Source organism: Echinococcus granulosus (assembly GCF_000524195.1).
Source record: "Echinococcus granulosus chromosome Unknown EG_S00014, whole genome shotgun sequence".
In the NCBI taxonomy this organism is placed as follows: domain Eukaryota; kingdom Metazoa; phylum Platyhelminthes; class Cestoda; order Cyclophyllidea; family Taeniidae; genus Echinococcus; species Echinococcus granulosus.
The window spans coordinates 591,329-614,640 of record NW_020170394.1 but is presented as its reverse complement, the minus strand read 5'-3'; the positions used below and the strand labels follow the sequence as shown (position 1 = coordinate 614,640).

Sequence of the window (23,312 nt, the reverse complement as noted above, 5' to 3'; positions counted from 1 at the left end):
GAGCCTAGTTGAGACCAGTTTAATGCAGCCACAAAAGCGTCCAGTTCGTAGTTGTAAAGGAATGCGGATTCTACGCATTCATGGTGGATGCTATAGTCTTTGTTTCCATGGTTGTAAATGGCTCGTGGGCCACTGCTGTCCCTGTTAAAGCTGATCGAAGCATGGGGCAGGGACAAATGCCAAAAGCTCGCTCCTATTGTTTCAGGCCAATTGGTACTCAATGTATAAGCAGAAATATGCTCTACCGCCTGTAAACAGAGGTGCAGTGCAAAATTATCTGCATCAGTTGACCTATTTATTTCCCATTGACAGTGAAATCCGTTTCCGGCTGCATATCGTGATATATTTGGCCAAAGGGGAGGGAGGGGGGAGAATGAAGAGCAAATCACTTTGGGGGTGGTAAATAGTAATCCTAATTGTTTCAGATGTTTCGGAAGACTTGTGAACCCCACTACGAGCTAAGAATCTGTTTATAAAGAAATTGGCAGTGTTCAAATTACTAGCTTCAACGTCTGATTGTGATGAAACAGAAAATATTGAATACCTTAAATTAAATACACGCTGCCATAATAACTACTGCATCTGATGGATTCGGCACATGCTAGTGAATGTATGAGAACATTCCCACGGTACTTTAAAGATGAAAAGTTGGTGTTCCCACGGTAAGATAACCTCCTTAAGGAGCCTCTTTCGTCAATAGATTCGAAAAGGCCTGCATATTTCGCAGCACTTGCAGATGCCCCGCGTTCCCCATAAGGCCTTGCTGCGATTGTTTCTTTAACTCGTCCCTAACGTCACTTGGAGCAAATGTTGTGAACAAAAGCTGAAAGCAATAGAAGTCAGAAAATAGAAGAAAGTGCATGGGGTGACCGGAGGACAATACTTTAAATAAAGAAGGAATCGGATGGGGATCAATGGTAAAGCACTCATTTGCTCAACAGTAGGAAAATCGAAAAATGGACGTCCTAGGTACTGCGTCTGGTTATGAGAATGAACAGCAAAATATCTCCATGCTACGTCTTGCTAAAAAGTTAACTTTGAAAAGTCTGAATCTGCGAACTACCGCAGGAAAGTAAGTAGGACCTTGTCAACAAAGACGGGAACGAGGCTGGTCCTTGCAAGGCTCAGGAGCAGTGGTGTGAATTTGCTACTTATACGATGTAAGTACGAAGCAGCGCAAAGGTAAGGCACGTGTTTGGTCGAGGCTACTATCATGCTGCAAACGAGGACACGTTTGTCACAATGAACGCATGTAATCTCGTCACAAAAATAGGCTGGTTTGATAGACCATTCACCAATGAATTGGCAGCTAAACATATCTCAAAAAGCAACATCGGGATTTTTCATACTTAGTAAGGATTCCAAGCACCAGAATATGCAGGCTGCATGAAATAACCCGAGCAAATTTTTGCTTTTATAAATGCCCAAAAAATTCTCCTCAGATTGTTACTGGATAGGGATATACGAGTTATGGCCCACTGATCTTTGCAAAAAATATGTCTGCAGAACATTTCTTATCAAAAAAAATGGAGCAAGAATGAATAACATGGGAAAACGTACAGATAGCTATTTTTACATGAAAATTCCAGTACGCAAAAAAACAGAACAGTAGCATTTCAGTTCAAAAACCTAAATGTATGAAGTATATTTGGCGAATCAGAATTCTAGTCACCTTCTTGAGAAACGACGCCACTTACGGTAGTTGAGCCCGATAGCACTCGAGCAAAGCCTCAGTCGACGGAATGCCCCTTCGTTCCGGTCTGGGGGTCAGTTGGCCGCGCCATCCGCCTACATTGCCCCCGGCAGACCTCGCGAACGCCTCGAAGAAGTCCGAGGCATTCGCAAAGTCGGGTTTGCAGGTCCCCTCACCGCCACTGCTTCCTGACGGTTGAGATGGCGACGGCGACAAGCGCTGCTGTTGGTGATTTCCGTTGCTCATCGGAGGAGGGGGAAAGATGGGTGAGGGCACGCTCATTATGCTTGAGCCTGAGTCAGGCGGGTAAGCAGCCACCGCCGCGGCCGCTGCAGCCGCGGCCATGGCCACCGCCGCCGGAGAAGCCACGGTCGGGCCGAACTCTGCCGAGGACGTTGCCGCATAGGCTGCAGAAAACACTGCCGCAGCGTCCTGAAGGCTACTTGGAGTAGCTGCCGATGCCGTTGGGCTGTAGCGACTGGCAGCCACTGCCGCTGCTGCTAGAACCGCAGCTGCGTTGGCGTTGGCGCTGTTCGCAGAAGGGGGGAATCTCGGAGCTGGTTGAGACGCATTTGGAGGTGAAGTCGTAGATGAGGTTGAAGGAGAACTTCGCGTTGACATCATCGGACCTCCATTGTCGGTGGTAGTGTTAATATCGTCGAGGGATAGCAAATCTGAAGGGGAAGGACGATGGTAGACTGGTCACACAGTCCCAGCCGGATCGCGGGTCCAAGTCATACCGACTGACGCATATTGAGTGCAGCTTGGTGGGTGGGTGATTGAGTAGGGGAGGTTGAGGAGGGTCTGTGTGTACGTGCATTCACGGACGCGACAGTTCGATTTTTTCGTCAGCGAGCCGCTTAGAGAGCGCACACACACACACACACACGCAGGTTTCTATTGGTTGTATGTGTGAGAGCACGCGGAACACACGATGTCGTGGGAATTTAGTGGTTGAAGTTGTGCCACTTTGTTATGTACTGCATATCATAAGTGGGACTGTGGATGCGCGAAACTTCTCACGGCCACAAAGTATGCTCGGGTAGATGTGTGTGCGTGGCAGAGTACGCAAGACTCTAAGACGGCGCAAGCGTACTACAGAGCAATCCTCTTCGATTCTATTCAAAAATTATCTCAGTTCAAGGGTAAAAGGATGGTGAACAGCCACAGCAAAAGAGTGAAAGCTGCCACATTCAATGCGTCAACAATTGATGCCCAATGGTGGCAAGTCTAGGAATGTTTGATAAAATATGGCCTTGTAAGTACCGAAATGAGGGCGAATCGTGGTCCATGAATAGGGCGATACTTAGAAAAGAATCGCCAATAAACATGGTGGCATACCGACTGGGGTTAAAATCAAACAGTAGGGCCACGGTAAACACCGATTGATTATTGGCTAATGGGGTGGGGGGGCGGGGCTGCATTCAATTGGGCATCCAAATACTAGGACTGTCTAGTTTGCAGGGTAAGCCCTCCGATCCCATTCTAGGACCGATGACGAAGATCACTCAAGGGACGTTTTAATCAAAATGCTATGCCATCGTAAGGACGGTCAAACTCAGATTCCGCTTTTGAAATATGACATTGTGAAATAAGAGATAACGGTTGATGAGACGATAATCCTTGCTCATTTATTACCTGAGAAGTATTTGGCGTTCAAGAAAGATATTTTGTACTTTTTTTTCCCTTAATTCGCGTATACTGTTAATTTGCACAAATACAAAGCACAACTGCGGCAACTTCAGTACGTTCAATGGTAGGAACATATGCATAAGCACACCCAATGGAAGGGATAAACGGCACCCCGAGGTAGATGGACGTGCTATTTTGGTAAGCAGGTACATCATAAAGAAAACACAAAAGGTAAAGTGTGATATAAAACCAAGTTTTGATAAACAATCAATCAAAAAGACTTGTCTGAAATATGTGATCAAATGTACACAGATAGGGTTGGGACTAGTGTGCGTGTGCGTGTATGAGATTAGACCGGGGAAGGAATCACTTTCTCAGGAATTAACTTGTGTGAACTTCAAAGGGTGGAAACGAAGACGGGAGAGGACACCCTGCACAAACGCACCCGACTTGCTCCGAGAATGCACTCGACCACACGTTTGCGTAGCAATGGATTTTGTAAAACAACTGTGGAACTTCGGAAATCTCACCAAAACACACCGATCATGGCAGAATTCACACACAAAAGCTCACTGAAGCGAATCATTTGATAAGTTATTTGCCTTTTCCATGCAAAAGTGGCTATTCAAATGTAGGAATTACTGACAAGAAAGTAGGAGCGACGGATACGTAAATCAAAAAACGTTGCATTTTGAGTACTCCAAAACTGATGGATTTCAAGCTACAAAGCAAATGCTAGCATTGCGATAAGGCTGGAAAACAGAAAATTTGTGAAAACGCCAAAATCCGTCCACATTGAAACATGACCAATGATTGCTTGCACAACTCGAGACCCATGGCATTCTGGCCAAAACTATTAGACAGGTGATTTTGTGGAAATTTCGCCTAAAAACGATTTAGCCAGGCATTTTACCCACCTCCAAATCTGCGGTTAAACAGCAATTAGTCAACGGAAAGTCTGGCTATTTGCACCAGCTGGAAAGTTCCCACGCTTTCGCGTTTCTCTTGTGGAATGCGCGCGTGCACGTGTGCGTGTGTGTGTATGCGTGCGTATGTGCGACTAACTTGGGGTAGTCTGAATTCTTGGTTCTGCCTCCTCGCTCCTACCCACCTACGCGCCACCCAGGCAGGAGATGATTCCGTACACACAAATACACACACGCACGCACACGTTAATCACTGTAGTCAGGGAAGCAGAAATGCCTTGGGAAAATGCATGATCCCAAGCCCGAATAACGGCTAACCGCACTGGCGCGCGTGTGTGCTCGCCGAGACATTAATGGGCCAGACGGTGCCATGGGAAAACAGGAACGATTTTACTTGTGCGACCGTCCAGGACCGGTCACAAGACGATGCTTGTGGAGGGAAGAGATATGGATTTGATAATCAGATAAGACCTGCCACACATTGAGCCAATGAATTCAAGAGGTATGTGGCCTTTAAGGCGTCTAGGCTGTCTGACTCATAAGCACTCCATCAACAACAGTTGTCATCAGAACGATTAAGTGGAATCTTACTCCACGAAGGAGGCAATAAACAATGGTGTTTTTCTGGAAAGACATAAAACAATTTCTGCATTTCATCACCTGAGGGTATCAGTTATGTTCCGAGGAGCAAGGAAAATGGGAATATTAGTAATCCAAGGGTTTCTAAAAGCTTCACCTAAGGCAAATCGATCTATTTCTCCAAGGCAGTTGCTAAAGTCCATTGACCACACTGCTTTAAGGTACTGTCGAAAAGTAACTATTTGAAGCTAGGGTGAAACCAATGCTTTTGAGAAAACCTCTATGACCAATTGGCCAAAATACGTTCGAGAATGAAATGAGCTATGTAATAAACGGCAAATTCTCACAAAGGAGGAGGAAATAAGTCAGCCGTTTTTGCAATTAAGAAAAAAATTGCCTTCCCTAAGTCGAGTAGTAGTAATCAAACCCGAAGTTTGACCAACGCCTCACATTTATGTGCTGCTGAAAATAACGTTAGCAATGCAAACTAAATTACTTGAGATTATGGACTCAATTGGATACATGGGCGATTCTGCACTCACCCCAGACGGGTCACCGGCTCAGCGAGCATGGCCACAAAAGTGCGCCCGGTCGTATGGGAAACAGCGGAACTTTCCCGTCGGGAGGCATCTCGGATTACACAGGGAACATGGAAAATGCAGTTACTTCAATAACTCTCCCATATCGTATGGGAAGAGCCCCGAATATGGGAAAAACAGGGAAAATCCGCATATCATTATTAAAATCAAGTGTGTTGCAGTCACAGACAGGCAAGTTCCATCCTGGGAAAGTAGGGGCGGGGGATATCCGAACCGCACAATGGAATTATGATATTCAAAAAGCATATTTTGGATCGTCTATGTGTCTAGACACAGCCTATGGATGCACACAAAACATCGGCGCGCAAATTCACTGAAGCCCTTCTGACGAGTCCAATCGCCTGGCAACACCATGCTCCTCTCCAGACTTAAGCCCAGTTTCCCCGAGCTCTTACACGACCGTTTTTGCCTTTAAGGTTTTTAAGGTGGAACGATTACTCCTAAAGTAACTTTGTCTTAGACATGTGATCAGATTAGAGTGCATATTAAATAAATGTCTAGGCTCTGGATCCAAGCGCAATTCAGATAGTTAGAATATAAATCAGGCTTGATTTTACTCAAATAGTCCTGTCCCTAAGTTGTCAAAAAGCTGAGCTATCGCCTCAATTGCACCCACACCTTAAAAGTACTAATTGGCAATTTAGTTTCTTTTCACACTTTCAAACTTTCGTCACTTTTATAGCATACTGCAGCAACAAAACATGAAAGGTTACCTTAAATCAACGCAAATTCGTTCCCATAAAAAATGGTGAAATAGAAGCCTTATTCTGATTTTGAATCAGTTGGAAAGTGGTGATGTGGAAAGTAATGGTGTCCTCTTGTCTCCATTTTTACGCCCTGGAGAGATGATGGCATTGTCCGATCGCAACACCTACCTTGAAGAGCGATGCTGAAGCATTCAGTTATATTTTTGTTTATCCACTCTATAAGTATACCTCGAGGACATGGTAGAGCGATGACTTTTGAGGGCTCGTGAACAAATGGAACTCAGGCCGATAATACAGTAGCCGCGAAATAGAATACGCCATTTTAGGTTGACGTTTTTTACGTATCTAATTGCAACCTTACATAAGTCAAGTCCGCGCTGTGCAGACTAGTTTGGACAGTGTCTGACATCGCCCCGTCCGCACATGTTTCTGCAAGCGGTGGCGTTAAGTACCTTGAGCATTCTGCGAGTCAGTGCACTAAGAGATGGGCGAGAGGTATGGATATCAGCTTCCTAAAGCAAACTTTTGAGTCAGTAGAAAACATTAACCACAAGGAAAGAATTGTCCGAATCGCCGTTGCGTTGGCTATGATGACCCAATTCACCCAAACAGCCCATGTAAATGTGTAGTCGACTTCACTACCCAATTTCAGTTCAATTTTGGCGAGATGCTGTCACGATCTGATAAGAGAACCACACTTTTAGGCTTCATTAAAGTGCTTTAAACCACCTTAGTATTTGAACTACTTGCATAAGTGGTAGAATGTACCGCCATAATGACTCGGACACTTTGAATTTAAGGCACAACATTGCCATAGTTTCCGTTAGTTAGATTTACCTATTCAGTAGAGGTTTGTCACTTTTCTTCTCAGCTCTTAATAGGTCTTGTATAATCCAAACGACGCACTATTTGGTATAAAAGGCAGCATCAGTGTCATTATTCTTATTAAGAAACCTATTTCGTTACAAAACTTACAGGTTAAATTTAAGTTAAATTCATAAAAATGTTGAAAAATCTACGAAGTTAACCGTCAGCTTACTTTCAGAAAAACTCTCCACCCCGAATATTTTGGAAAAAATGAGAGCCGTCTAAGAGTGACCAGTATTCCTAGAAAAAGAACTGCTCCGTCTTTTTTAATGAAAAAATATTTACGTCCATATACATATTCTTTGTCAACACCCCTAGCGGGCATCACCAAAATTTGGGAAGAGTTAGGGAATTCACTTTGCAAGGGACTTCTTCACGCATTCAAAGTAAACTAAAGAAGCACGAGATTTTTTCAGGGGCACTGTGGTGCGGATTTGGCCTAAATGCCTCGGAAGGGGAGAGAGGCAGGCGCGCCTGTGTTTAAAGGGGTGGGTGCAAGGGGAAGACGACTTCGGTTCGAGAAAACGGAGCCACGAGCGAATGCAAGAGGAATGTCGAACGAGTTAGTGAGCTAACGAGCAAGTGAACGGATATTAGAGGGAAACAATAACACACAAAAGACGATCCATTTTTACTCCGACAAAATGTGTTTGAAAATGCTGAAACGCAGTGCACAAATAACTGCAATCCCCCTTTCTACTGCCGAAAGATCGGAACAACTTCCATTTTCCTTAGGCTGTGTGCATTCATAGCCACAATAAAATGTCAATTACTTTTCACCCGTTTATAGTAAACCCTCCTTAAATTACATTTAATTGATTTGATTCTTCCGACAGCACTCTCTCCCATTCTTATGGACGACAGGCTTGTGGTATCAGATGAACCCCAGAAAAACTCATTTTTCCTATGTACAGTTATTACCCCACAACATCGAAATCTCGCTTACATAGAAACCCTGAAAGTATCAGTATTTCTGTGCAACTTCGCAACGTTGCCAGTATACTTTAATTGTCCAAGAATACTTTCGAAAGCCGTACAAACCCGATTGTCCTGCAACTCTTAGTCGATAGCAGCAAAGATAGTCTGAAGCGACTCCATTTGATCACACGCATGCTCACACGCATCTGAACACTTGATTTATCCGGTTAGAAGCACATGATTGTCTGTAGAAGGCATATAGTGGTGAGTGAACTAGTGAAGGGAGCGATTGCTTTCTTCTCAGTAAAGACTTGCCGTGTGCTAGCGTGGTTTAACGCACTTCAAAAGATCGGCTGATACTAGTTTCCTGTCGCTGAACAATGGTGGGAAAGCCCTTGAAGGGAAAAAGCACTCTAACCAACTTTTCGCAGTTTTTATTTGAATGTCAGTTTGGTCGCCTTGTGTAGGTTGAATTGCTTATCGGGCGGGTGAGAGAGCACTTGTTTGGTTTTGTGCAAAACAAGTTTTGCCATTTGGGTTTTCATTTCCGCAACATTCAGCGAGTTTTTGTTTCGCCTAAGTTGTTCTCCAATAGGTGTATTAAACACACCTCCACGAAATGGGCTAATCACAGCTGGATTTAAGGAGTGTGTCGCGATATACACCACAGCCCTGCTGTGCAGCTACCAGAAAAGAGCACATTCAGTTGCTTTCAAAGTTGATGCTACAGTGCGTTTTACTAAAGGTAATATAAACTGTGAAAATGTACTAAGCCCGTCGGAAATGAATGATTCCACCACATAGAGGTAGAATGTTTTGCAAAGACTTCAGGAACTCCGATAGCACTTAAATTTATATTTGCGGTAAAGCAGATTTCGCTGAAACCGCCTCCCTACCATTCCACTTGCGCCTTTTCTTCTGTCAGACCTGGGAGGATGCATTTATTTTTTTCTGTGTTCGCATACGTGTGCCTGCGTATACGTGCATGCGTGAGGCCAGCACAAATTAATGCGTCGTCCGGTGTCTGCCACTCCCAAAGGCGTGATTAGTGTCCAGACGCAACGTTTTCAGGGTGGAAAGAAGGCAAGACGAGAGAGGAATGCGATGGCGTTTATACGGGTGATGAACGGTATCGTCTCTAGCCTCTACCCAAAAGGCCTGGCCCAACTTGGGCTCTACTTATTTGCTATTACCAATTGCATCAAGTGGTTATCTGTACGTGGGTATCACGTCCATCAAGGGATACTGTAAATAAAATCTGAGTATTGATAATAGATGTAGGAGGAAAGCTGTCCAGACTGTGCCTCGCTCATGATCCAACAGCGCATACGTAAATCTATGCAATGCTAAGTTGGGTAAATTTTGTGCATGGTGCCACTAGTATGTGGTCGCTGTCAATCGATTTTGGGAGATTTTAGATGGTGTCACATCAAATAAGATTTGGCAGAATACAACCCTAGTTGAGGAGCCTTATCACACCTTTCCAGATAGGTAAAAATTGTGAGTTTTCTTGAAACCTTGATAACCTAAGGGAACAGACAGAATAGCGCAATTTTACAAACCACCATTGGAGTGCGTAAAACTGAACAATAAGCTGATTTCATTGTATGGCAGTGAGATAAACTTTACAATGGAGCGAGGAAATCCCACCTTAATGAGAGTACTAAGCGGCATCCAGGACGAAAAAGGTAGATAAATTACAGCTACGCATTCATGGTGGTATGACATCACCCAGTAAATGAGATTTTCGGCTCTTCAAAGTGCAAGAATACCTCACCAACAAGCTCCTTGTCGACTTAACGCATCTGGAGTCACACTTGAGCGCCATATCAAAAAAATTCATACGTTTAGTTTTATACATGCCAATGGGTGATTTTGAGAGCCGTATTAAAACAACAACGACAATGGCAACATTAAATCAGCCTTGTCGTATGAAACATCAAAAAGTGGTAGTCAAGGTGTATTACAGTAAAAATGCAAATGAAAAGATTGCCTCTAACTTTGTGTACAGTCATTTATGCTGCACAATCTGAAGCCGATAGAACTTTCTTTTCTGAAGAATCGCCATGAGTAGGCCTTTTAAAGATAGTCAGTGAATCCAGGTTGGTGCTGACACACTTTTTCTTAGGCAGTTACTTGCTTTGTAATACTGTTTCCAAGTGCTTTTTGTGTGTTAATTAGATCAACAAATCTTCAAACAGGCGAAAACCGTTTCTAGTTTAAAAAGATAGCGTTGCACTACAGTAAATTCGGTTAAAGGCCCACCTGAGGGCGCAAACAACAGGGGATGGTGGACACCACTACTTGCTTCCCATTTTGAAGAAGCCATCGTCTTCACATTTTCCACTGCGAAACGTGTTTTTTGTTTCTACTGAGGTAGTAAAAGCAGCGATGACAGCTGTTTCGTTCAGGATGTCAGTGCAGAGAAAACTAATGGGTTAAAACCTGCCTAATTTCGGCTAATCGTTTCCCCTCCTTTGCTGAAGATGAGGCACCACCAACAGTTTAAAATCACCAAGATTATTTTTCTATTTGAAGTGACCAACGATAAGTCAGGCAGCAAAATGAGTTGTCTCTTGAATTCAAAGCAATAACAAGTAGGCCATAACTACAACCAAACGATTTCGACAATCTTTTCTGAACTTCAGAAAGGGAACCACTTGATCAAAAAAAAGTATCCTTACCTAAAAAATTAGCAACTACAATCTACCAATATTTATACACCCTATTTGGAGTTGCTCATTACAAATGAGAGACACTAAAACGCAGTTACCAAATCCCGGGATGCAAAAATACCACAATAACTTGGTCATCACTAGCTAACGAAATTTTAATAAAATTCTTATCCAGATAGGCGATCTATTTGAACTTTCTAATTTACTCGTGTAATCCGGACTCGTAATAGATTTTCATTTGGTTTAAATGTGAGGTAGAAACATTTGAAAATCATATCGGTCTGAAGCAGTGACAGAACTCCACCATCATCAAATTATTTTGATCGAAATTCATGAAGCCAAGAATAAATACTAAATGATTGCGATGATTGGTCCACAGGACCCTAGAGGTCAAATCAGAACCTCATCCCCTGAAATCTTCACATAATTCCCGTTATGGAGTATCAGTACGTGCTGTTTGAGCCATTAGACCTCGATCAACAAATCTTAGTTTCACAGGGAGGAAGTGAAATCTGCTTATAAACAAGTCTCCCATTACATTTTGAAAAGTTGTCCCTTCTTTTCTCTTTCATTAATATACTATTCCCACGAGTAGTTTTCGTTGAGAATTTCTCAGCTAGGGTGTACTTAGCGTTGGTCTTGCGAAGGATATGCTTTCCCAGATATTTCAATCTCGGTGAATTTTTTTTCTTCAATATCTGTGAGAACAGACCTATAATAAGTACATAAAGGCAATAAGAAACTCGGTGTACATGGGACAAGTTTTTGGACAAATTAGAGGCTCTGAGTGCCCATGTGTCGGAGAGGAGCAAAAGGAAAAATGAGATATTTAGGGAGCGGCGGAGTGGGCTTAAAAACGGAAATTCTAAAAAAGTGCATTTAATTTTGGAAGGATAAAGTATCAAGTTTGACCAAGGAATCAAAAGAATGCCTTTACAAGGAAAAATAGAAGAAGGAAAGAAGGATAAATCAGAGCACTGAGAAGGGAAAGGAGTGCAGGAGGGTGGTGTTCAAAGTAAGTGGAATCAGCTGGGAATACCCGTTGTAATGTACGTTCCATATGGTGAGAAAACGCATCCCGCAAGCGTTCTTTTTATGGGTTCACCAATATTCGATCGTGTTGTGTTTACAAGAAAATGTACACACACGGTCACACGCACCCATGTACAAAAAACGCAGGCTTGTGTATCTTACTCCTTCTCCCTAGAGCAGTGAAGTTTCGACATCCGATCCACCACTTACACTAGCGTTGCCACAGTACACAACTACGAAGACATTCCCAAACGTGAATTACGCTAAAATGACCACATCGCTTCAATGGGATTAGGCTCTGACAAGTAACTTACATAAAAAGAACCATTTCGTGAGATATCAGATCACCTAGAATCTCGTCACTAACCCAAAGAATTGACAATCCAGTACAATCGAACTTTCTAGGTGACTTATTTTTCAAATCCAAGGTGGAGATCAACTACCATTTTCTCAATAAACCTTAGCACTAGGACGGGTTCTCCCGAACCGTGCTGGGTGCGCCTCAAGCGAGGGTCGACGAAAAGGAGTAAAATACCCACAAAATCAGATGGGTAGAGGGTTATTTCAACAGTGAGAGGAAACGAGAAAAAGCTATTTGGATTCCCACTATGTGGAAGAAAGCAGCTAGCCTTGTGGGATTTGCATGAGAATAAAACACGATCGCCACGGTGGATTCCCACTTAACGTGTGAAAATTATCCTATTCAAATCAGCAATTGCTGCGGTTTTCCCAACTGGCTATCAACCAGTGCCTTATCCCAATATGCGCAAACTTATTGTCTAAATACGCGTCGGCCCGCCAGCGACTCCAACAAAGGGAAAAAATGCGTAAGAATAGTGACGCATCGTCTGAAGGCTCTAACAAAGACACGTCTACATTGCCATAAGAGTACGCAATTGCAGAGGTATCTGACACTGCTAGGTGTCCAACACTCGCTTGTGTTGGTTTCTCGTGATCACAAGTGCAGAATGGCGAATCGGTGTGAGCACAACACGATTCACCGCAATGTTAACCACAAGCTTAACGTAAGACGTAGCAGTGGGTTAAATTGCATTAATCTCGAATGGCAATGCATGACTGTCATTTAACAAATGAATTAAAGTTGGACGGGTGTGGATGTAATTGTGTTTTTGAGGCGATATCCATGGTAGTAGTGAAATAATGGGGTCCCAGTGTGTCGTTTGTTTACACCAAGCACGCAGGAGGGCTTGAGGCGACGACCAGACGATGGATAAACCAACGCATACATGCATACACACGTGTGATTCAGAGACAGGCACAGAGACACAAGCAAATAGTGTAATTTAAGTCGACACGGCGTGTTAATGCTTTTCCAGAAGACCCGGCACCCCGCCCCCCTCTTCTGAATTCCGGACTGTACAATCAAACTTTGATCCGATAATTGACCGCCGATGCAAGATGAAGGACACCAGAGTGGCCAGGAATGAATAATCAGCAGGAATGCCATTTGGATTTATCTAACTCAAGTCAAACAAAATGCAGTTTTTTAGTGGCCCAATCGACAAACAATTGAGAAACAGTGAAAACTTCTACAACACCTCCCCCATACAACATCAGCCATGGAGGTAGAATGTGTCTTCATATGCTGAACGGAAAATTGGTCAGAGACAACACTCGTCACGGAAAATACTGTATACCTCAGCTTGAAAAGTCAAATAAATCAAGACAAATGTTCAACAAGACAACAATTACTACTTTTTAGATCTTAATTATACTGTGGTGATTTCCAAGCGTCCAATTTGTACCGCGGAATTTTTAATGTTTTCGGTGCAGAGAACTTGTTTAGGGATTATCAAATGGAAGCGTCTTATCTTCAGGCCCTGATCTCTTGTTTTGATAGGGTAATTAGTAAAAAAACTGAAGAGTGGAGGGCCCCCTACATAACGTTCGCCGGTTAAATACCAGATCGGTGTCGACTGTTAAAGGCATGATTGTTTATGTCCCGGAAACCACTGATCTGACGTGTGCATAATATTGCGTCCAAATGTTATCTAAAGCTATTGTGGGCCAAGCGGCTGACAATCCAGCTTTTTCCGAGCCTTGTCATTTACTCCACCTGTTTGTTTACCTAAAAATAAATCCGCACCGAGTATTTAAATGCCGCCTCATGACAGCTAAGAGTGATTTTTGGATCATGGGGTCAACAGGCTCACGATGCATCCAAATGATGGTTGCGTTTGAATTTACATTGACATCGAAACGGTAGTGTTCGTGATATCCCATCGACCTATTTGTAGCTTAGTGTATTTTTTTTCACATTTCGCATTCAGATACAGGCGTTCTATGCTTCTCGAAATCGAGTGAAATAGAAAAACATTTGGGGAGAAAAATAGTAGCTTGACCCGAGTATATTCACACCTTGTATGCAACGTCTATCGGGATCGTACAAACAAAAGACATAAGAAAGGCTTTTCACAAACCAATGTAGCAGCAAAAACGGTAGTCATGGCATAGAAATGGTGTGAAATGAGGCGACTTTACCTCATAACATGCTTTTCGTGGTGGATGGTAGGCTGATCTAACCCATGCAAGAAAGATTATGCTCAATGAAAAGAATCAATTTACCTCCCAATCTGAATGCATGATCCGTCAACTTTGGGATAAATACGCACCAAGTGTATGAACGATTAAAGATGGAAGAGGGACATGGTAAAATTAAGCTTACCGGTCACGCCGACGTAGGAGTTTTGCCGTGGAGATAGAATACCCTTTTCGGGAGATGAAAACGCCGATTGTCGACTGCAAAATCCATTGTTAAAGTTATTCCCATCGGCCTCATCGGAATTGGCTGTCTGGGGAAATCGACCGTTGGCAGACGTGTTATTGGTGTTGCTCAGTCCGTTGGGATGAAATGCTGCCGCGAGCACTCCCAGATCAGGGGGAGAAAACATGTTGCTGGTTTCGCAAGCCCGCTCACCTTTGTCTGGACGCAAGCACGCAAACGCGGTAGCAGTTGAGATAGAATGTGTGTGCGTTTGTGCTTGTGCGATGTGTGGTTGGGATGCGAGAATGCGCGTTCAGGAGACAAATGGAAGCTCACCGCTTGTGCACGCACGCACACGTACGCGAAATATTCACACTAGCCAATCAGATCTCGATAAGGGGAACAGGTTTGCGTCACCCACTGAGAAGGGGAGAACGCGTGGGATTATTGAGACTGCAGAGATGGTGCTAGTGGCAGCTGCACGAGATGTGCCTTGGTACACGGGCGGCGTGCAAACCCAAATAATTTTGAATGGATAACTGGCCGTATGCGTTCCTGGTGCGCTCTCGATTGAATGAATGCGTGTGTAGGTATGCATGTATGTGCGGATGAGCGTGCGTGTGCGTGTGCCTGCTGGTTCCCACGCTATGCGACTTTCACACGCTACTGTGTATCTGTGCCGCCGACGTCAACGCCATATGAGCGAAAAAGAACGCGTGTGTGCGCACGGATAGACACACACACACATACGTGTGCACAGGTGTGTGCACGTCGTGCACGGATGTTACTTCTGTGTGTGCGCGCTCCTGCTCGTTCTTGTGCTTACGTCCAAGTGTGACCTGCGGAAATAGGGCTCGACTAACAACTTTTCAATTCTTCGGATTGGCATAATCAGAGCTAATCCAATTTTGGTCTATGCATCCAATTACTAAAGTGGCGTATCCCCTCGATAGCCAAAATTGAAATAAACTGTCCTTGTGTAGACCTAAAAGGGAAGACGGGATTTACATAGATTCGTATTTTGCCAATGGAGGTTAAGTCCACAACTTCTTAGGCTGCTTCATCATGGATGCATCATTTGGGGTCATTTTGGTTTTCGTAATAATTGAGGCATAGCAGCCATTACATGTGTCCACTCGGATAAAACGTAAGGCAAAGGCGTTAGTTACATTTGCCTTCTAGATTTGCGCCTCTTCCTACTAGTAAGCTTCTTGATCTGGCTCTGAAAACGCCGAATTTCTGCTTGATTGTGCGGTTTTTAACTGAAGTCTAAACTTGGGCAAAGTCTTATTATTTTCATTTTCCAACATTAACCCCAGCATTTCAAGGTTCAGCTTATTTCGTCCTTCCCTAAATAAGCAAGAATCTACATTCTTATATTTTCGTTACGTCAAATTGAGAACAAATACAACTCCAATGAGTCAGATGTGCTAGTTGCACATGAGACGGTCCTTCAGAGTTGTGTAGGATAAGGGGACAATAATTCATATCATTAACTTGAGAATTTGTATCACTTCATAACCACCGAGCAGAATGTCAGGTGCGATGCTGTTTAACTTTGTCACCATAGTGCATTTACAGCAAGCGAATTAATAGCCTTCATCTCATTCCGCGTGCAAGCACCCAAGTAGAACCAAACTATGCCCTTCTCCCTCTGCATATGGACCACGTTGCAGGCCCGCAGTGCCCTCCTTATGCAAGACTTGCATAAATCAAGATAAAGAACGCTACTTGTGAAGATTCCATTACTGATTTTTACGTGAAATATAACTTTTACTGTCATCTGTATGAAATGTGGTTGGCCGTCAGACAAACATCGAATTACTAATAAAGCTTACATTCATTGTGTTACGAATCAACGTGAGGTCTGTCAATCGTATTAAAAATAACGTCACCGTCTGGATGATACCAGCATTGATTGGGCCGTTATCAAAAGCATAAATTGTAGAACTGGAGGCCAAGCTTTGCAGTGACAATTATAGACGAAATTTTGGACTATAAAAGCAAAAAATACTATTAGTAGTTAAAAGAGTTATAATTGGAAGTTGCGTTTGCTGGAGGAAACCATGGTTGGCTGCAATACCCGTAGGAGGACACCCGAGCGAAACTAGAACATAAATTATTTCCATTTCCAATAAACCTATCAGCTAATTAGTGCTAGTTTTACCTGATACCTCTTTATCATTTCGCTAACAAAGGCAAAGCGCATTTACGGTAATACGAAGCAAATTAATTCAAACTGTGCATGGCTTAGTGAGTTTTCAGTTAGTGATAACTGGTGAAGATGGTAAAGATGAATAGCATTGTTCTTTGACGCTATTTGAATATATGATATAATGATGAACCAAACACAGTATAGAAAGGCAATCAATCCACTGTTAAAAACGTAACATTCAGAATAAAGACCCCAGCGGCATCGAGGCGATGTGATCACAAAGGGGCAGATTGCTGGTATGGAAACCATTTCAAGGCTTGAACAACTACTTTTACGACTTCATAAAAATGTGGAAAAGTCGAACCCAGACAGCCTTCAAGAGGAGTTCTCCGTCACATTTGCACTATTTAGTAAGTCACTCCAGCAGGCCTCAAATACAATTTGGTGTGTAAACATTTACCTGCTTGTATTCACATGGACAGGTGGTGTGAAATTTTCATGTTGATACTGTTGCGCATTTACACAAGGGTAAATGCCAGCTTTAGATGAGAATAAACGTCTGCCGGTCACTTGGCTAATCCTGTCTACTTCGAGTTTCAGTCAAAGGTCGGCTTTTAGGACGACGCAGTGGTATAACCTCATGGTTAATTTTTCCTTCACCATCAAATAAGTCGATGCAGTACTTGAATTCAATGTGGTATAGAAAAGTAGAGCGATCTCGGAGAATAAAAAGACATTTAATACTATGAACACTTTTGTTGTAGCACACTTTTGTCAATTATTTACCGGTCGTACAAGGTTTCTGAACACTTTTGTCCGGGTTGGATAATTGGACTACCTATAAGGTATGCGACAGGATTACCACCTTTCAACTTCAAAACTGTTACAGATGGCTAAAATACTCTTCTACAACCAAAGTATGGTGAAACAAGTTACTAAATGACATATTCTAGTTATTTCTTTGCGTACTTTAAGAAAATATATTCTAATAGAAAAAATATGTAAATGGTGTACAGTATGAGTGGACTTGGCACAACTTTTTAAGTAGTTAACTCTCCAAAAACGGACAGTAATATGGAGATTGCGTATCAAATTATTTGTTTTCAGAAATTCAACAGTAAGTTGAAAAAAACATCATTGATAAGTGGGGCTCCTAGCCATTTAACAAGGAAACTTTAGTGAAAGTTTGCTACAAATCCAAGTACCATCATGTAATTCAAAACGTTGGGTAGCAATCATATCTTCCAAATCTATTGTAACTTTTTATAGAAATTATTCCAATTCAGTTTTGGTATTTACACCTAGCAGGCAGCGGACTTGTCAAATCCGATTTGTGACAGTAGCGAAACACACATGACATTACACATTCTGTCCAGAAAGTTGTCAAATCGATTTTGGCAGTCACTACACACTTGTCACATCGGGGTTACAAGAAAGAGAGGTCTTTCACTTCTGTTTAATTTAGGTGGGTCTATGAATGTAGTAAATATGTTGGCCGAAAAATATCATTTTTAGTCGCCATAATTTTTTTCAGAAATTGGTAGCTTACGATCCACATTTTGGGTTTGAAGACACAATAATTTAGGCAGAACCTTGTAGAGCCTTTAAAAAATTTTAATTTGGATTTACAGAAAGTATATTTTCATTCCCATCAGAATTGAACTAGATCCGATCCAATAAGCACTTTTACTTACAGCGCTATCTATCCGTTGTTGTGCTACTAACCGCAATGTCACTTGGAATTACTCTGTGTAGAAACATTGTTTTGACTTCTTCTCAAAATCGCAAATTCTTGTGTACTATAACTTCTATTTCATCGACTCCATTAGTGACCAAACTCTTTGTCAATAAAGATGAACTCAGTGTAAACACACGATTGCCCAAAATGTAACTACTTGAAGCATCAAACTTTTTGTGTGACTTTTGGGTACTATGATATGCATTTAGACATTACTGTGTTTCCCGAGTTCGGTCAAATTAATCACTGATTTTGAGCCTATTCTGTCTCTTGAACTAAATCATTCACTGGCTTTTTTATGATGGATAAAACATCGGGGAATAGCGTTTCACCCATCATTGTTTTTTTAAGAGTCTATTTCTACAAATTTATAATTGCAAACAGCCTGTTGTTCATAAGAATGATTATGAGTTAGCCCGCCTCATGATGATACACCGAGTCGTCTATTACACATAGCAAATGGTGAAATAAACGTGTCTATTTTGTGCAAAACGCTAAAACTCGACCGTTTAAGTAATCACTGCTGTTATATCAAATCTATTATTGCCATTGTAGAATGACTAAGCAAGGCCGGCCGACATCGTTCATTAGAAAGCCTTGGGGCTAAGCCTGTGTTGCTACGCCTTGGTTATCGAAAACGACCCCAAGGACAGCTGGCTGTCTCTGATCAGTGACGTTGGGGTAAGTGGAGGTCCAAAATCCATCAAATCTATCCTCCCCCCGACCACCATGGGGAGATCTAACGTGCAACACCGTCACATCTTCAGCACTCACATGGCCATGGTGACACGATCTCCACTGTGTAAGCCACCGCGCTTGTGACAGCCCGTGTGTTCGTTTGTTACCACGGCATATCGGACAAAGGAGAGAATAGGATTTTGGGGGTTCATGATGTGGAAATCACTGGCTTCTTATGCTCCAGTAAGGATGAGAAAATCAGTTTACGTGAAAGGCCTTTCCAGGTAATAGTAAAGGGTACTGCACCTACTACTCACTCCAGAAACCCGGTGAAATAATAGAATCTCTACGCTTTTGGAAATGTGTTATGCAGTAAAGCAGTGTTTCTCTTTGTTTTAAAAGCAATCATGGGACATTTAATTGAGCTTTGGATGTTTTAATCACTGCTAATGCACAGAAATGTCAAAGCACACATTGACCAACAAGTCAGAAAAATCTACCAAGTGGCATTTTAACAAGGAGGGCTTGACTGTCTGGTTACGGCCTTAACCCACATTTCATTCACATAATTTGTCAAGCTTCTTCTTCAGCATCGCGCAACTTCTTTTTTGGAGTCCCTGACTTTCCATTATTTTCTCACGCGATGGTCTTACCTTCTGGGTAGTAGACGAAAAAGGTACTTAAAGCCCTGGCTGTGCACACTCATCTAGACATGAAATTATGGTTGTAACCATTCACTACCATTTAGCTTTTGAGACAAGGCGCCCTGACACTTCTTTTAAAATTCCTTAAATTATTTATTTAGCTGTTTTCTTCTACACTCAACCATTTTTGGCAAAATTAGTGGTCGCTTCCACGTTGACGAAATGAATCATGGGTGACTGTCCTCTAGTGGCGCCTGCAAGATTCTCGGTCACATTACAGAAACTAAATCTTTTAATGAGTAAATTCGGTAATTAACGTCTCCCTATTGAAAAAAGTCGAGGAGGTGTCGAATTTATACAGTCTGATCTATCCTCCGTTTGTCATGGGGGTAACAGCTACGCTTATTTTCCGAAAAGTAGTCCGTCCCAGAAAATTTTATTCGAAGCTATTTATTTATTGTTTAAAGCTTGTGGTAATCAGCGAAGTCAGAAGACCTTCCTTTTGAGCATGGAAATCATCTACACTAGTCCCAACTACACTAGATATGATAACTCGTCTAGCCAGGATACCTCCGCGGTCGTTAATTTTCTCGCCACCACGTTTTTCTTCTCACACCTACGAAACTAATCGTGTCTACAAATGAAGCTCTCTTATTCCTGCAGATGAACGAGTGAATAATTGCGTGTACGCCTTAACAGAGGCTGAACGCATGCGTGCGCAGCGTCCACATTCCTATCCAGGTCCATGATTGATGTCTCAAGGCTGGCCGTGTTTGACCGATTTTCCCACCACATTCGTGTTCTACAAATACCCACGGAAATAAAAAGAACGCGTTATAGCCATATGACTATCGCTAATACCAACGGTACATAAAACTTTAGCACGCGACCATCAAAACAATGTTCATTCTTATGTGGAGTGTAACCGCCCATGAAAAGTCAATGATAAAGAGCGCATGAAGAACTGAATGAATTGGAAGATTTGTGCCACTCAGTGTGGGCATTATCGAACGGCTAGAGATGTTAGACTTCTTCTATCGGTCATAATAGCAATTGTCAGTGGGCAGCTACGCAAGGAATCGCCCTTTTGGTTAAGTTATTGTCTGATTCAATTTTGGTTAAATTATCGGTGCAAATGGCTGTAATATACGTAGATCCAAAAATAATGGAAGAAAAAGTGTGTCAGATCATTTTGAGGTGCCAGAAGACACGTAGAAACCACAGTTCCCTCACTGTAACCGCTTGCACCACCGATGCTCTTCCATCAGCACAGTTATCTAGTTCAGACGATTCCGACGTAAGATCCCAGATCAAAAGGAAGCCGCCAGACATAAAATTTTATTATACCTTGTAGCACTTAAATTGCGAATGTACATGCAATCATTGTCATTAGTTGTGGTGGCTACGTATGTGTGAACGTGTGTGTGTGGGCAAACTAGTAAACGGAGAAGCGATTGTCTTCTAATGAACGCTTCAGCAACCCTGCGATTGAAGACAACGCTTCAATAGCCCCCTTTTTACGATCACATTCTTATTGACCGTACAAAGGAACTTGCGAATCCAGTAGAAGAGAAACCGCGCATAAAGCTAGAGGCAAAGCGGAAATATGACGTACAAACTACTTAAATGGATGAAAATCCCAGTTCCTATCATTTTAGTAGTCAAACTTTAGCTCGATTAAACGAAAATATAACAAATTCTAAAGTACTACCTGCTGTGTTATTAATTCCGAAGGTAGCCCCACAGAACCTCTTTGTTTGCACCCAAAGAGTGCTTCTTTCAGATGGTAACAACTGAGATGAGGTGACAAACTTGACCACAGCTAGCTGACGATCTCCTAAAGAAATCCGCTTAACACGTGTATTCATGGGGAGTGGACATGGAATATTTGCGCGTAAATAAAGTTAGCTCCTACGTATTCTCTCTGGTTTTTAAGCCTCGTTTGCACAGGTGGAAGGTTGACATCCACTGGACAGCAATACAAAAACTTTAATTAGCACTAAAGCTTTATTATTGCTGGAGGCGAATACAATGCATCGACATAAGTTGAGTTGAATGTTTTCCTACCTGACTTTCAGAATTGGGTCTTTTGAATTATAACTGGATCATTTTTAGGTTGCTTAAAATGTACCTTCTTTTGGAATACCTATCTCAAGTATAACTTAAGGCAACACCGACCGCATCGCTGCCTTCGGAATGAAACCGAAGTGTCTCATTTGCTCGCCTCTTTTCACATAAACACAGAAAATTTGAGACTAATGCTTGACTTCAAACCTAGTATTGAAGCCAACAAAATTGGAAGATGAAGTTTCGAATTTCGAACCACAGAAGAATTGCCTGACCTCCAAATTAATCTGCTTTTGGTTTAATGTAGGCAGGTTTTTCTGGCTCAACCAGCAACTGCGCTTAAATTTCACATACAAGTATTGTAGGTGATAAGGCGGAAAGTATGTCACTTTGACGCAAGAAAAGTGAAAAATCCTTGTTTTCTAAATCGATGTACTATTGTCAGCTTTCATTTGTTAAGGAGCATTTTGTGAGAAAAGACGTCCAAATAATCGCTAGTCTATCAAGTTCAACGCAGCAGCAATATCGCATAGGAATTGCTTTCCCGCATGAATTCGGCACAACATATTGGCACCGTAAAGGGCGGTGGCGATGACTGTGAGAAGGTGGAAGGGCCAGCAAGCAGCTCTGCTCGCACAAGCCTCTGTGGTTGATGAGTAATCGTGTGTGCGCCGATTTGTTTGTGGCGCCTTGCACCAGCCAATCAAATGCACATAACCATCATCACCGCCGCAGTGAGGTGCATGTGCAGTTGTGCGGCGCTCCCACGACTGTGGGAACTCGGTGCGGCTGCTTGCGTTGCGCGCTGCGCCCGTGTGTGCATCTGCCCGCATGTCTGCTTGCGCGCGCACGCACTTACGGAGACGTTGTCAAGACGTTATTAATTAGTGCGGAGTGCGCATCTGGCTTTGTTCCCACGCTGAAGAGTGACTCATGCAGGCCCTTCATGAGGGCCTGATGTACCATCACGTGCGCCCTGGGCAGGGCGGTGATGCCAACAAACGACGAGGACTGGGCCAGTCGCTCTCGCACGGTCGCCACACCGTCTAGAATGAGCGAACAATCGGAAGAGGCCCTGACACCTCCAAATTGCCACCAAACCGCCATTTGCGGCAAACCACCTTGATTAGATGGCTTTTGTCACTAACTGACTCCCCGTGATCAGCCGCCAATTACCGTGTACAAAGAATTCATAATCCTCCGTGAAAACTGCCGCCAGTTTATGCTGATGCTTATTCGTCATGCGTAGATTTATTTTGCCATCAGTTCATATGCTTTGCGACGTTTGACTAGTTGAGGCTGCCACCACAACACAGCCCCGAAATCAGGCGAATTCTCATTTAATGCTAACTTCAATAATTTCTCATTTCTTAATCTTTGCAAAGTTGGTTTGGCTCTAGCATGTGTCCCCACATCAAGAAAAAACATAGCTTAAGAAGAAAATAGAGGAACTGCTTGAAGTCTCTCATTGTGCATAGCAAACGTCATGAATTGAAAATGGTAAAAAATGACGCCTATTTGAAAGCCTTTAAAATGTATGCGAAATTTTATTCGATCAAAGCCTTAATTTTCGACTCATGACCTTCATGACCTCATTGAGCTATATTATACACTTAAATTTGGGTTGCATTCAGGTTAGACCAACACCTTTTTGCAAATCAGAGTTACGTGATGGTA

At 42.7% G+C, this 23,312-nt stretch overlaps 1 protein-coding gene across 1 annotated transcript; it reads right to left on the bottom strand. All coding sequences in view use genetic code 11, as the record gives it.

Annotated features, from left to right (window-relative positions):
- Positions 1–1,693: 1,693 nt before the first annotated feature.
- On the bottom strand, positions 1,694–14,540 carry EGR_02944 (hypothetical protein; the record flags this gene model as incomplete). The annotated part of the gene is made up of 4 exons (XM_024492193.1): positions 1,694–2,367; positions 2,434–2,552; positions 5,373–5,460; positions 14,315–14,540. The coding sequence occupies 4 exons, from the start codon at positions 14,538–14,540 to the stop codon at positions 1,694–1,696; spliced, it is 1,107 nt and encodes a 368-aa protein (XP_024353388.1).
- Between the last annotated feature and the right edge of the window lie 8,772 nt (positions 14,541–23,312).